We start from the raw sequence: 15,976 nt of genomic DNA on the forward strand, positions 1-15,976 counted from the left end.
AAGCCAGAGCACAAGTCCCGTATTTTTGGATTCATCAGAAGTCCAAGACAAATTACTGTTTCCATAACAATGGCAGGTGGGGGAGGATGCACGCAACTCTCCCAATTTATAAAATACACATCAGGCGTCTCTTAAGACAGAATTGAGAGGAAAAATGTCTTCAGTTTAGGTACATTCAGGGCCTCTTATGGTCTCAATGCCTAGTCTTAGCTCCACGATAGTTAAACAATTAGCAGTAATACTAAAATGCAGTTTAGATACATGCAGACATCACTGACTGGACTTCTGAATAAAACCCACACTGAGGTCATATACACACGGGCACGTATTTCAGCGATTACCACTACAAGTACCTATCAAAAACCCCAAGAGCCAACATCTGAGTAACGCATAATTACGAAGTTCACTTGAGAAACGCGCTCAGCAATAAGTACTTTTATCTAGAACATTTGAGATCGCAGTTATTACGCATAGCCTCAAGTGGGGCATGCTGTATCTGCAGAGCAGAAGCTCAAAACCACAAGTTCCCCTTCACTCTTTCCTCCCCTCTGACAGAGACCATAACAATAGCTTTTCAAATCAACAGTCTAAACATACACAAATGTCATATAAACAGAATTGTATAAAATTCAAGCTTCCCTGTACAGCCTTAATTTGTCTTCTTGTGCATAAACACAGCAGACAATAACAGTTGCAGAACAATGGAGGACAAATTTTTAGAAGTCTGGTAATAGCCAATCCAATAGTGTAATCATACGTATTTCCACACTCCATCTTCTGCCTTAGAGATTGACCATGGCTACTGATCTTTTTCAAGCTAGAAATTAGATAAATTTTTAGTGGTTTGTATTGAAATGGGAAGCATATGACTGGAGGGAAGTCATTAACAGTTTTATAGGATTTAATTTTGGAATTAAATTTAATTAAATATTCACATTATTTCATATATTAAACATTTCTTTAAGTGACTACAACAAATAATATTCTTATGATAACTGCTGGGGTGATGCTGCATGCAATATTGGAAGCTATCGCCGGGGGGGGGAAAAAAAGGAAAAAACAATATCAGGGTATCAGTAAGAAAGGGACAAGATGATTCTGAAGGCCTCAGGTAATAATAGACAGATACAGGACAAAATTCAGCAATTGCAAAGACAGTTAAAAAGACAAGAAAAAGCTCTGCTAAGCAACAAGAAACTATTAAACTGAGCAAAGAAGGGATGAATACTGGTCCTGAATGCTAGTTAACCATGGGATAACAAAGATCCAGCCACACAATGAAGCCATGTCAGCGACAAGTGAAAGCCAGGCATATTCCAGGAAGATACTGATGTACAATACAGTACAGAGATGCACAGTCCTATGTATGCTGGAGAAAATATATTAAAACCTGAAAGGATACAGAGGAGCCCCTAGCATCCCGTTGGGCCACAGTGCCTCTTACGAGTGAAGCCTAAACGGGTGTGTTTTGCTTCCCCTAAAGCAAGGGGGGGCAGGGAGGACAATTATGGCTTCTTTCCATAAATAGATATGGGAACAGGGATAAACATCCAGCAGAAGAACTAGGCTAAAGCATAATGCTCTAACAGCGTCTTGGTACAAACTGCCCAAGATTAACTTTAGGGTATCAGTCAGAACCAAACCCAAGGTTTTGGAATAGGTGTGCCTCGTCTACAAAGTAGAACAAATCAATACTAATGCAAGAGTTTTCCATCAGATATTGAGAATAATTAGCAGCACGTCTCATTTCTACAACAGAGAGAAGATGCATTAGTCACTGTTTGAATGCTTTGTATAATCCTTGCTATTGCAGAACCTCAATTGTTGCTATTGTTTTAGGAGAGGAGCTTTCAGAAAAACAAACATTTAGGGCTCAAAAATCCCTGAACGGCTAGCTACTCAATCCGTGCTCAAAAGTGAGTTGCAGAGCTGGTAGAAGTGTCGAGTAACTCTGGAGTTCCTTGGGAACCTTGGGAAATCCACGAAGCTTTATCCAAGGTGTTTCAGGAAGCAAGCACTAATGGCCATTTCTGGACAGGCACCCCTCTCCTGTAAACTAAGGCTTGCAAACTCAGAAGCACAACCCTAAGCATCAACAAGGAGAGTAAGGATGGATTCTATCTGTAACAGACACTGGCTGCTCCTACTTTAAAACAAACAAACAAACAAAAAACAGACAGGTATGCTCAACTTTCCTGAGTGTAAGTGAAGGGTTACCGTTAGAAATACTACTAAATCATGGGAGAACTGTTGGCTTTGGTAGTTCCAGTTCTCAAAAACTGGTCTGCTTGGGTAAAAGAGCAAATAATTCCTTTTACATTTTGGTGATTCCGTGTTCCTTCTTGCAGGGACCACTAGAATATTATTGCTTTAAGCTAACAACTACCATCCACAGGTCCCTAAATAGAAACACAGGGTGACTAACGCCAGCCTCTGCACGCTAGTTTAGTTGCTACAACTGTCTGGAGCATTGCTTTAAAGCTATGTCTTTCATGTTGCACCACTTTCAATGTAGGTCTACAGTCTTTTGTAGCGGCTATGCATGCTGCTGGTAAGTTACTAAGCCATTATATATAATGTTATTGTATAGAGAAGCGTCAACAGATTCAACAGAACAAAGAACAGTAGAGATTCAGATTTGTTCTTCTTCCCCCTCCCAGAAAATTGGCTATGTGACAGATCAGAATTTTGCACTCTACCATCCAGTTGTGGGCACACAAAATGTAAAAGAAAGGACAGGAAAACACAAACTGTTGTCACTGTGCTGCAGTGAGCAAATCTATTCCAAGGACAGGATGAATAACTGACACAGGAGAAGGAAATCCACGATCAATAATCAGGCAGCCCGGCCAAAACTCATTTAGAAAAAGACAAACACTGAAAATAAAATTTCAAATAATAACACATAATACTCTTTCAATTTCTCTTAGACAAGCATAAAGCACAAAGTGAAGCGGTCACAGAAACCACAAGCGTTTTTCTATAAAAAGAACTATAGTTTACTTATGTCCTAAAGTGAACTGAGAAAACATTTACAAGTTTTACTCCTGAGAGACAGGCATCTTGAAGTCAGGTGATGATGCCTCTACCGACCATAAGAGACATTTGCATAGCCCTTATGCAGACCTCCCCCTGCCCAATCAAGCCTCGCCATTATTTGAGGCATAGCCATTTCTCCTACAAATTAGACTCAGACATCCATGAGCTAATTATTATCACAGCCTTTAGCCTGCACAGCTATTTTTTGTGATATCTTGTTTCTTACTTGGTTTAAGTCTGAAATACTATCCTGAACATGGAAGTGTAAATATCCAGTATTAGAAGTCCAGGCTTTAATAACAGCATGTCTTGATTATATTATATCATTGATACACAGGGACATATATGTCCATGTGGTATTATGAGGACAGAGTAGCATCCCAACTCCCCTGAGAGAGGGGAGCAGATGGTATACAGATATGCAGCACCTATTACTCTTCTACCCACTATTAGGAGTTGCTGCACGATAAATTTTATTTAACAGATACTACTTTTACAAATTCAGCAATAAATAACCTGAGATATGAACTTGGATGATTACAAGTGACTTAGGATTGCTCAACTTTTAACAGTTTATTGAGAAAAATTCATCAGTAGTGCAAGTCAATCACGTGATTGATACAGCAACGCTATAAAAATCACGAGATTGGTACAGGAGCGCAACAATAGAATAACTAACCAACTGTTACCAAACAACAACGCCTATATTGTAAAGTTTTTGCACAGAGGGAGGGAAGAGGGTGGGAAGAATGAGGAGATATCTATTTCTTGCTCAAAAGACAAATAAAGGCTATTGCTCCATTTTTGTTATTGTCACAAGAAACTGAATTGCTAACATCTGCTTATATTTCATTGAAATCATACAAAAATTGCTCAAGTACAGAAAACAATCTCTTAAATAAAGAACATAATTACCTAAAATACCCACACGATTTTAAGACATATATACACACACCACACTTCAACAACGCAATCCCTCTATTTAAAACAAAAACAAAACAAAAGAGCATTTAAGCAATTTGGAACGCTTACATTCTGCCATATTTATACATGCAAGAAAAACAACCACTTTTTTCCCTTATGAGCACAGAAACTTACTTATACTCGTAAAGATCAATTCTGAAGTTCATATCAAAGGCAAAAAACTACTCAAGTATGCATTCCCGGTTCTTGCCTTACAAGATGATTTGAAAATAAAGGAATCACACACCTGTATGTGGGGCCATGAGGCTTCAAGAGTTGGCTCATCTTCTTCTGGATCAAAATCTGGGTTATCGCTAGGTGGAAGTGTTCTGAAAATATTAGAACTAATCTGTAACAAAAAAAAAGAAGTTTAATTGTATTACTTTTTATTCTTCCACAGAGCACACTGAGCAAGGTATTGCTTTTATCCTAAAAGTACATGAAATGACACCAGCTAATAAAAAAAAATAAATCTTTTTCTTTATATTTTTTAAAAGCCCTGAATTCAAATAGAGAAAAGCATGAAGCAGGCTAATGAAAATAACAATAAATTAATTTTTGGCTTCATTGTTTCACAGATTTGCTGTTAGATATTGTCATATCTAATGTTTTTCTCCAGAGCCATTAAAGTTAAAAGAACATTTTGTTTCCTCCTTAATAAAACTTTTTTTTTAAACTATATGACATCAAGAGCTGAAGTTTTATATAAGCCATCAAATACAGCATGACTAACCAATTGTGATTTAAACAGATCTCTTCACATGTAAGACAGACAATCCCAAAATATGTCTAATTTTAGAGTTCTTCACTTAACTTCATTTCAAGGTGTTCTTTACTTGTAAGAAAGAGATGAAGAACTGTTTACAGTTTTTCATCTTCCGTCATTTCAAGATATTTCAAGGTTTGGGGAAGTCAAACTTACGTAACAATTGTAACCTTTTGATCTAACCACAGAGTAGCTTAGGAGAAAAAAAAAAACACACAGAAAAATGGTAATCAAAGTAATTCAGTAGCAAAATAGTCATATCAAATCAATTTCAAAAGAGTGAATTTAAAGGGGATTTTTGAAGTATATGCAAGTCTGGATAGCAGACCCATCTTTCACATGTCAAAAGAAAAATAAATGTCATGTCATCTGCCAGATGCAACACACTGGATTTTAAATCTCTTTAACACGAACAATAGAGAACATGAAGTTAACTTCATTTCTGCATTTTCTACTGTTCTCTCAGGAACACGTTTAACCCAATTTTTCCAATTAACTTTCAAGCACATTAGCCTCTTCGATCAAGCCTGTTTCAAATAGCTGCTAACCATCCAACCCTGCTAAGCACAAAAGAAAGGCTGTTTGACAGTTCGCAGCAAACGCTACTGCACAGCTTCCACGGAGTCTCCAAGGTGCTGGAAGGATCCTGCAAGAGGGCTTGAAAAGATCCTGAAGTCACCCAGCTGGCTTTGCATAGCCGAATCAGCTTCTTCATTAAACAAGACTTAAAGCTACTGCATGAACTCACTTTTCAGTTCCTCCCATGCCCTCCATTCTATGCCCCGTCCCTGTGACCTGCTGGGCACGTTAAAGCTGCAGGTACTGCTGCTCTAGACTAGAAGGGCGATGATGTTCTGTGTGGATGGCCATTAGAGCACGATCTCCTAGTTTTCTGAACAGCAGAAGCAGCATTGCAGTTGTTTGGTGTTGCAAACATAACAGGACACAAGTAAAATTGGCTGGAGGAAGGAGGGGAAAAACAGGAGTTTGAGAGAATTTGCATTTTATTAAAAGCCAAGGACCAAGCCTTGGTTCTGTTACTTGATAATGTCTACTCTTATTAGGTATGCAAGAAAAGATCCACAAAAAATATTCAACATACAAATCTGTCCCCTACTGAGGCTACCCTACATCTGCTTACAAGTCTTCTGGTAACATCTCTTGACAATACATCCTTTTATTTCTAGATGCATCTTGCTGAACTGATCCAGTCAAAGTTCGTAGTCCAAAACAAAGGTATTAAACTACCACACATATTTCTGTAGCAGAAAAACAGCAGTTCTCTCTGCCAGATCTTTCAAAAACTAATTTTATGACTTCCAGAGTATTCCATACCTCTACTAGCACTATCAGTCTCTTTCTCTAGAAAATCTTAGAACAACTGTATACAATTTTTGTACTAACCAGTCTCCGCTAAAGAACTGCTTCAATGAATTCATTATGGTTAAAATAATTTTGCTACCAGTTTCATCTGCTTCTTCTACTAATGTCTTGCTAATGATATTGATCAAAACGTGGTTTGGGTTAAAACCCTCATTGCTGTTCAATGGGCAAACTCTTCTGCATATCCTCTCATATTCTTTAAAACACCCCTTTTCATTTGTAAGGGGGAGGTCTTATCCCAAAACAGTGATGTGAGACGTACAAATCATAACAGATTTTTACAGGCTTTTGCAGCTGGATCAGTTTCCAGAGAAACTCAGCATTAGCTTCCTAAGTCTTAGAAACGTTTGTAAAGTGACATCTGAAAATGTATCAGTTAAAGTATTAAGATACAGCATTTTTTAAATTAGTTTTTAATAGAAAGGAGTGCCCTATTATCTGTACACTTCCCAAGGAAGCTAAACATTTGGAGAGATACTAGAATCAATCCTGATTTCTTAGCATGCAGACAGGGATACCTGGTGTCTTCTGAAATTCTGAATACACAGCTCATGCAATCTACTAGCATAACCTCACTGACATTAGATTTCTAAATGCTGGTGGGAAATGAGGGGAGGTTGGCAGGCAAAAGGAGACGGAGGAGCAATGTGAACTGGAGGAACATTTCTGCCGAACCTGGTACAGGCTATAGCTTTCGAGGTTCCCAGGAGGTTTTAAAACTTTTAAAAGACTTGTAATGCCAACCCCTAATTTGCTGTTAGCTTCGGAGTACTTTCAATAGACAATTTCCAGACTGAGGAACTGCTGATTTTGGATGACCTAGAAAGGAGGTGCACAGCCCTTTGTGCTACCCCTTCAAAACTATTTGTAAGCAAAACTCTTCCTCGGTTCTTAACACAAAAAGACTTTGGCAATGGAATTACAGAAAAATCAGGTTGCCTAGTACACCAAAAAATAATCCTGCACATCTAAACAAAGATATTTTTATAATCTTATTCCATCCTTGATGGCCTGAAAATACACTAGCGTCATTTCAACCAGTGCTGCCTACCTCGGGATCCAAGCAGAGCAGGGACAGTTACAGGAGGCATGACTGCGTGGTTTTGGCTCAGCAGCTATCATGGCATCAGAGACCACGCGAAGGGAAGGAAGGCTAGGAGACCTCCTCACCTGCACACACCTTGCCTATGCACTGCTCAGCAACAACAATTTGTTTCCTCTTGATATCTGTAAGGGATTGTTGACTTTGCCTCCCCAAGACACAGGCGATTCCAATGAAACTGTGCTGCTTCCTCTGCAAGCTGCAGGAAAGGGGTCCCAGGCGTAGGGAAAGACAAGGGGCTTTGGAAAGAAATTAGCTCTGTTTCTGCCACCAAGGCCACTCTGGCTTTTCTAAGGAGATTGCTGTGGCCCGTTCATCCTTTACAACCAGCCATGGTAGTTAGGATTCACTAAGGCTGATTTCTACTTTTTTTTTGCCTCAAAAACACTATCCTTCAAACTCTGGGAAAAAAAAATAAAATCAAATGCCTTTTCTTTTAATACACTAACACTGAAGAGAAAAAAAATCTGAAAAATAAATTAAAAAAAGGAAAAGTTCTACAACTCATAGAAGCTACAAAGAAAGGCCTCAAACCTGACACACGTGTTGTTTGAAGGGAGAGACCCATCCAGAGCTCTTTCTGAAAGCTGGTACTTAGTCCTAATTCATAGCAAAGACCTTTGCTGCTGCCAGTTGCCAGGGAGACTAGAAATACTGTTCAGGCTTGGAGGGATCTTTTGTCTCAAGCTCTGGAAAAGCTCTCATTGAGTATTTAAGGCCTTCTACATTTTCTGTCATTTTAAAGGAGAAAAGGAGATGGAAGGTTGTTGGAAAGAAAAATAAGCATCCAGAGCCCAATCATTTGCACAACAACAACAACATCCTCAAAAGAACAGCTTAACACCATATCTCCAAGAAAAGGAAGCAGCTCCAACATAAAAGAAAATCTCTTCACCCTTCAACAAGTATGGTAGGCTAGTTAGTATACTCTTTCTTTGAACAGGATGCTACAGAGGACACACAGAGTAAGAAAATACTACAAGGATTCAGGCTTGTTGCCACCAGCAGTGGGGGAAAAAAAGCTGAGGAATAGGTGGACAGACTCTGTCCTCTATATTGTTGGGTAAAAAAACACTTAGTAAGGAAACACATCTCCTTTAAAATAAATAAATAAACAACAGAAGCCTCCTAAATCTTTTGTGAAGATTAGAAAGCATCTGGTGAAACAGACAAAATTATTAGAAGTGTTTCAATATATCTTAGTTCTTCAGTATAACAGTATAATTTCTACACTAGTTTATATTAGTGTTCTTAGAAAGAAAAAAATATAACAAACAGATAAAAACAACACTGAAGGAAAAAAGATTTCCGTGTATAGAAAACCATAAAAAGTTGCAGGCCACATGCTTAAGTCTGCTTACCCACCCGATAGCTACTTTCAAAGTCAGCATTGTGCATACGTAAACTTAACCAACGTTTAGACAACTGTTAGCCTCAATGCAAGGGGACTAACATTATTTTTACATTTCAAATATCTAGACAAATCAGTTTCGAAAACATTCTGAAGTATTTTAATAGTCCTTCAGCTATGTTCCCTGCACGTGGAGTAGTAGTTATATGTAAAACAGCACTTCTGTAGCATTTGAAAATGCATATTAAAATCTGGGAAAGTCAGCAGATACGGCCACATATTTTGTTGCTTATTCAACAAACCATTTGTAGAAATTGCATGGTACAAGTCATTCTGTGGTTTACAACTCGAGAAGACCACTTAGACTAATCCAGCACAGCTCTCTAAGGCCCAAACAGTAACAAACAACCACACCACGTATTTACAAAGCACAGTCGTTTTCTTACACTGATAAACCTTTCTGTTGACACTAGCACCCACAAGAATCTTTACCAGAAGACCTTACGCTGTCATTCCACTGCCATTCTTAAAGAAACAAAAACAGGTAGCACTGAAATATTTCCATTTTCTGAATGAGAATGACTTCAAAGCTTATCCAGAATGCAAGCATCTGCAGTACACCAGTTCTTTCATTTTAATTACCCTGAAAGTATCATATTTCAGCTAATAATTATAACACACAAGTAGCGTGTTTTTTTTTTCTTTGCAAGCCTGTAAGCCAAGATATCATTAACAAATGATATTATATTTTATAAGCAGAAAAAAAAACAACAGCAATTCTGAGTTAGGTGCCATTACAATTGTAAACTGATTCATTTAGGATATTTTATTCAAATTTAAAATATCACATGAACGTTCCATTCCAGATTCTACTTACCATTTTCACTATGTCAGCATAAGCTGATTCAACAATCACTCCACGATTTGTTGAAACATATTCAACCAGTTCATTCAGTGTTGCTCTTTTAATTTCCTTGCTTTTCAGGTCTGAAACAGAGTCCATGAAGTCAAAGAGTATACAACACTGCTGCAACTTCTGACAAAAGAGATCTTGCTGTTCATTGGAGGTGGCATCTGTAAAAGGAAATAAAAAAAACACCTAAGCCCATACAAGCGAACTCAGGATTGCTAAATCTGTTCTGTTGACTAAAATTCGCATAATGTGTCAGATCTGTAACTGAGGAATGGTATAATGCAGGACCAACAAATTAATAGACAATACTGTAAAAACGGAAAGATACTGAATGGATCTGTTTAAGTATGCTAGAATGAAAAAAAAATCACTATTTGAAACTTGTATTTCACAGAAATAGTGAATAAATATAAGGTTGTAGTTGTATATACGGAAAATAAGTGAATTCATTTTATTTGAGATACACAGACATTAGTAAGTACCAACTCGCCCTCACCAAAAGTCACATACACAAGCAGTGCATCATACTAACCTTTCATTCATCCGATTTGTCTCATTCTGTTCCCTAATCCTTTATTATATAACCTGCTTAAAAGCTGTAAAATCTGCTTTGAAGGAACTTTGTCTTTTTTTTTTCTTTTATTTAAACCACGATGCAACATACCTCACATACTTTTGATACCATGTGATGGACGTTTCTCTTAAGAATCAACTCCAATATTTCAAAAGGATTAATCCTGAATGTTCATGCTTTGGTTTAAATAATTTATCATGATCTTAGTCACGTCAGGCTTTCCAGCATTTTTGGCCCGCTAGGACAATGTGTTTGTCTATGACTCTGCATCATCATTTCATGGTGCAGTTTCTCTAGTAGTAGATAAGCAGAATTCCTCCATTAGTATTTCACACTAGCTCTACAGCAGATGGATTATTGAGTACTGTATACTTCAAAAATATAATACATCCTGAAAATATTATAACCGTTCGGAAGTTGCAGGATCACAGCAAAAGCAGCTGTGGTTTTAACTACGAAATCCGATAAATGTCATACTGCCTAGATATACGCTGAGAACCCAAGTGCCCTTTGTTTGCTTTTTTGCTTTGCTCATTGGGGTTCTTAGTCACTCCAGCAATAGTATCAGCTCTTCTATCAGTCACTTGGGATTTCACCTGTTCTGCTGAAAAATTTTTATTCCCAGTTTCATCTGGGACTAAGGAATGCTTTCTCCCTATAAAACTTTCAAGACCTGTCTATAGCCAGACTACCTAATCCCTTAGCTTCATTAATTCCCTGCAGCATTTACATTAACGCTGCCGCTTCCTCAGAAGGAAATTAGCACAACAAGGAAAGGAACAGGGCCTTGTAACACTGCATGTTGAAAATCCTAACTCTCAGTTTAAAGGTTGAACAAAACACAGAAAGGTCTCACACTTCTCTTTATTGTTTTAGGAGTATTCTAAATAAGCAAACTTTAAGTTTGTAAATTTAACAACTCTGACATTCTTTGACGAAGCCAGTTGCTCAAGTTTCTTACCAAAGCACCTCCCACTTAGTGGCCAGAACAACAACAGGGGTTTTAGCATTCAGTAATGATCTGACAGAATTCTTGCATTTCCATACAAGCAAAAAAGTAATTGCTAAAATGGCCTGAAATGCCTCCACTGTAATCCCAACTGCTCGCCGTGCCCTGGAAGTCCAAACACCAGAATACTGTATTGCATTGCACTCCCTTTTGCCATCTGACAGTTAACATCTTATTAACTGAGCATAACAACTTCAGCGGGCTTTTGAGAAAGCCGGAGGTTATTATTCCCTCATAAAGAGCGATCTGTACTACTGAATGCTAATTCTGCAATTCTAACCATTTTTCTTTTGAATGCAGATGCCGTAAGATGCTTATTTTTGCTCAGCTATCTACAAATCGCACGATACCAAAGCCGTGAATCGTTACACCCTGCAAAATAATGAACGTCAGCTGTAAAAACATTTGTAAGTTACATAACATTTCAGCTCAGCTCTTCTAATACTCGGCAGCGGGTTGCATGAGTAAGACCTGTACCATGGCAACAAAGCAATAACAGTGACACGCTGCGGGTAACATCCCCAAAGCCTCGCTGGCGGAACTGCCCCAGGACGCACAGCTTCCCCCGACGCTAACCTCGCGCTGCCAGCCGTCCGCACGCAGGGCTCAGATCCGCTCTTACTTCTGCCCACTGAAAGCCTGACCGTGCTCCACCTTAGCAAAGCCCAGTAGTGAGGTGCAGCAAATACAGCACCTTTGGCTGATGTTCGATTAAATCAAGTTTCATTAACCAAAATTTTAAGTTTTAGAAAGCAGCTGACGTCGTCTGAATTCTCCTCATAGTGGTTAAAACAAACTTGTTAAAACAAAGTTGAAATCAAGCAAGCAGAATTCAGAAGAAATCATCAAATCGCTTATTACCTTCCCTAGAACATCAAAGGAATCCTGGTGTTAGCCACTTTAATTTCAACATCAGAGTCATAGAGATCGTATCTCTCCGGCCACGCATCACCAGTCCCTTTCATTAGCAATCTGATCTATCTCAATTAGACATCTTCCTAAATGAAAAGCCTGCCCATAAATCAGTTTTGTTACTTGCACCATTCAAAGCCAAGCCATACAAAGTATTTTCTTCTACACATGCATCCATTACTCACAATGACAAGGGGAAATCGTGAAATAACGACACGTGCAAGAGATGAAAACTGTAAGGAAGGTAACAAGAGGACTAGTCCTGCGGCATCCGCATTACCTCTCGTGTGCTCAGCCCCTGCCTGACACATGGCACCTGTATCCCAGGAATGCTGGGACAGGTGCCATGAAAACCACCACCTGCTTTGGGGAAATTCATGTCAGATAGCATTCTTGGCTTCTTAAAGCCTTGTCTTTAACTACATCTAATTTTCCCAGCACAACAAAAGCTGGACAACCCTACGTTGCAGTAAAATCATATTGCAATAGTTTATTCCAGCTCTATGAACAAAATAAACTGTGCCAACATTATTGCATCAATACCAGAGCTTTAAGCTTTAGTAGTTTAACCTGTGGCATGATTTTTAAACAAGTTTTAATTTAACTTCTATCAAGATTTATTCCACGCATCTGAAGTTCATGGTAACTGCTTACCCTAAATACCAGAAGGGCCACAGAAGGTAACACAGGTTCAAAGTAGGCAGTGGATGCTTCAAGAAAATAACCCTAGGGACAGGTTGTACTTTCAAGTGGAAAACAAAACAAAACACCAAAGATTGAATTCTATTAACCACCTGTCCCTAAATTGCTGTATGTTGTTGGAAAAGTCACTTTAAAAAAAATAATAGAAAATGGTCTGTATGTTGTCTGCTCAGGTGATCAAAATCCAATTGGCTCAGCTTTATTTTCTAGAGGCTGCTCAACAGAGGCACGTCTTAGGAAACTCTTTAAATCCACCGTTACATCCGTTTGAGGGCTGTTTGTCAGTTGACCTGGGGTCCCTGGGAAGGTCCTAATGACACTTCAGGCAACCACAGAGAGCCAGTTCATAATCAGATATGACAGTAGGAAATCCTAAAGACAAAAAGTTGTGTCCAATACCAAAAAAACATTGTAAATTAAGATCCATTTTAACCATCACTCTTTCTAAGGATTGTCATTGCCTCTGGTCATCTGCACAATAGATGGTAAAATATGTTTGTAACTGATTAAAATAGTTCATTTGATCCTTGCGCTTCATGGTACTCAAATTCTCAACAGACTACTACTACTACTGTTTACAAAAGCCTAATCATTACATACAGTAGCCATAATATCAAAGGATAAAAAATTACAAACAAGTGGACTCACAAGCTCCTCCTGAGCAGAAGTTACTAAACATTAAGGCTGCATGATTGTACAGATTGGTCTCGAAATCAAATGCTTTAATACTTACCAGGTTATCAGTCCAAGCCTGAACATGGAGCACTGAGTTAAAATATGATATTTTTTTTCAGGGAGGACCCAACCAAAATATAGATAGGGAAAGAAATTTTACAGTCTGAGCTACCTCATGAGTATATAACTATAGAGACAGACACCGCCATACCACCAGCCAGGGGACTGCATTGACATCTTCCCACACTGTATTTATCTCACGTTCACAGGCATTTCTCCTGGAAGGAAAAGAAAGATGCTTCTCCTTTCTCAACAGAACTGTTTATCCAGGACCTCCTGTGCAAAGCCAGGGAACACAACACAATCCTCGCTTCAGCAGAAAGCAGAATCCAAGTCCCCGGAACTCCCCTCTCAACTGGAAAGTCAAAGAATCAGAACTCCCTTCACAAACTGGAAATTCAGAAAACCTTACTTTCCCTGCCAGTGCAAAACAAACCCTCTCAAACATTTGTAACAGGTTTCCAATATTTACTGTGCTACATGCAGCTGCACTCGATGGCAGTGGGGTCTGCTAGCACAGAATGAAGCCCTAACACTGACACAAAGAGACAAGCACAGGTACCATGAGACATCATACTTGCTTTTTTTTTCTTCACATCGTTTGAATATCAACACTGTTGAATCTCTGGCCTAGCCTACGCAAGTCAAGCATAAGGAAACCTGCCTAACCTCATTTTAAATTTTATTTTTGTTCTGTGCAGTTCTTGTGTACACTGTCATTGCAATCTCCTGAAGCACCTGAAAGGGTCAGTGTTTGTGCCACAGACCTGGTAAGGAGGCACTGTTAAAAAATCGAGTTTTGATGCAGTTGATGTTACGAGACGAGACACAATATCCTTCCAGGTTCTCAGAAGTCTGTGTCTGCAGCTTGGCAGGCAGCACAATGGTTGGCTGACAAAGAGGAAAGAGGTCTCTTGCCCTTCTACTCCCTTGTCATTTATTCCTCCCTTCCCCTCCCCTGCTCCCAGTCACATCCATCCCTCAACACCGGCTCTGCAACTTGTCAGCCCCTTCTGCGAGCTGCTTTAACTCAATAACATGGCCATATTAGTGAGGTTAGATGGCTTCTGGAGGGGCCTGATGATCATCAGGTCTGGCACAAGGTTAGTGGTGGGAGCAGAAACTCCTCTTTCAGCTGCAGCAAGTTGTTTAGATAGTTCATTAGCTCATTTGTAACCGTATCCTCCAGCTTCACAGGTATGAGGTAACTGAAAAATCCTAATTATACATTAACTAGTTGATTTCCATTTTTTTCCTTCTTCTTCTGGAAAGCGACTTTAAGCTCCTTTTTAAAGAAAGATGCAGCCCCTGTATAAAATCTCATTGTATACTTGGCTATTCCAATAGTCTAAAACTTTCCTGCAGTAACTCCTTACATCTGTAAGAGAAGTTTCCCCATTTCCAGCTTTTGGTAGCTCAGCAGCCCAGCTGAAACTGGTGAGGCCACTCAGACCAGTAATTACGCAGCATGTTAGGTATCCAAGGAATCTCATCACCAGTATTTTCTTTTTTTTGCCCCCCATACAGAAAAAAAAATACTGCCTAAGGAATAAGTGCCATTTCTTATCAGACTTACGGGGGTTTGTTTGATTATTTGCTTCTGTTGTGTTTTGTTTTTTTTTTTTTGCCCTTTTTTTTCCCCTATTCAGAGTTGAACAGCATATATATTTGAATTACCTGTGGTCCTGAAGCCTACGTCTCTTGCTGGATTTCTGGAAAGGGCTGAGTAAGTTTCTCTGCATGTTTTCACTAAACAGAGCCCAGACTTTGCAAGACAGATAAGGGAGTCAGACAGAACATCATGCGTCTTAGAAATTAGCCAGCTCCCTATGCAGAAGGAGGTTTATTCTTGAGGGAGGTTTGGAAGACAACTAAGCAGAATACCATTCTCAAACACGATGTTACAAGGAAGTCCATACCACATATGGGAGATGGCCAAAAAAAAAAAAAGACTTGGCACAGAACTAAAGGTACAGAAAGCACAGTGGTCAATCCTGTCTGGGATCTGCATGCTCATATGGACAGCCACAACCTCCCTATTTCAGAAATCCAAAGGCCCGCAAAGGAGCAATCAAGGCAATGAGCTGAACTTCTCCTTCCAGTCAAACTCTTCTGCTGATGCTCACCAGGCAGGACTTACACTACTGATCCACCGGAGCAGTAAATTAAAAATACACTGCAACACCCTGCTTGCTCAACTGTCCCCACAGCACGCGTTTTATCCAATTTAATGCATACCTTCCTCCAACCAGTTGTGCAAAATCAAATTAAAATTGCAAAAAAGCAACCGAACTGCTAAAAAAAAAAAAAAAATCACACCACCATCCAAGTAAATCTCCATTTTCTTTTGAAATAGCTAAGAAATCACAAGTTTTGCTCATTAGAATATTGTGAATTTAAGATTAACTCCTTGATACATGCCAGGGCAAAAAAAGAATTTAAAGAGTCTCACACAAGAAGTAAAACTAAATAAGGACACAATCTATGACGATTTTTATTCACATACTCTGTTGTGGTTTACAAAGAT

The 15,976-nt window shown here is 39.0% G+C and overlaps 1 protein-coding gene across 4 annotated transcripts in view; it reads right to left on the minus strand.

The window, feature by feature from the left end:
• PPP2R5A (protein phosphatase 2 regulatory subunit B'alpha) overlaps positions 1–15,976 on the minus strand; it is a 44,801-nt gene that overhangs the window by 16,793 nt on the left and 12,032 nt on the right. For 3 of the 4 annotated variants that reach the window (XR_013948908.1, XM_080586303.1, XM_080586305.1), the window contains exons 2-3: positions 9,482–9,678; positions 4,250–4,351 (exon numbers count right to left, since the gene is read on the minus strand). Coding sequence is in view for 3 of the 4 variants with exons in the window: in XM_080586303.1 (XP_080442429.1) it covers positions 4,250–4,351; positions 9,482–9,678 (299 nt within the window). In the remaining variant the exon portion in view is untranslated. Of the gene's footprint in view, positions 1–4,249; positions 4,352–9,481; positions 9,679–15,126; positions 15,215–15,333; positions 15,382–15,976 lie in introns of those variants that run through there. The other variant, XM_080586304.1, reaches the window with a different exon arrangement.

Source organism: Anser brachyrhynchus, assembly GCF_964034855.1.
Source record: "Anser brachyrhynchus genome assembly, chromosome: 3".
In the NCBI taxonomy this organism is placed as follows: Eukaryota; Metazoa; Chordata; class Aves; order Anseriformes; family Anatidae; genus Anser; species Anser brachyrhynchus.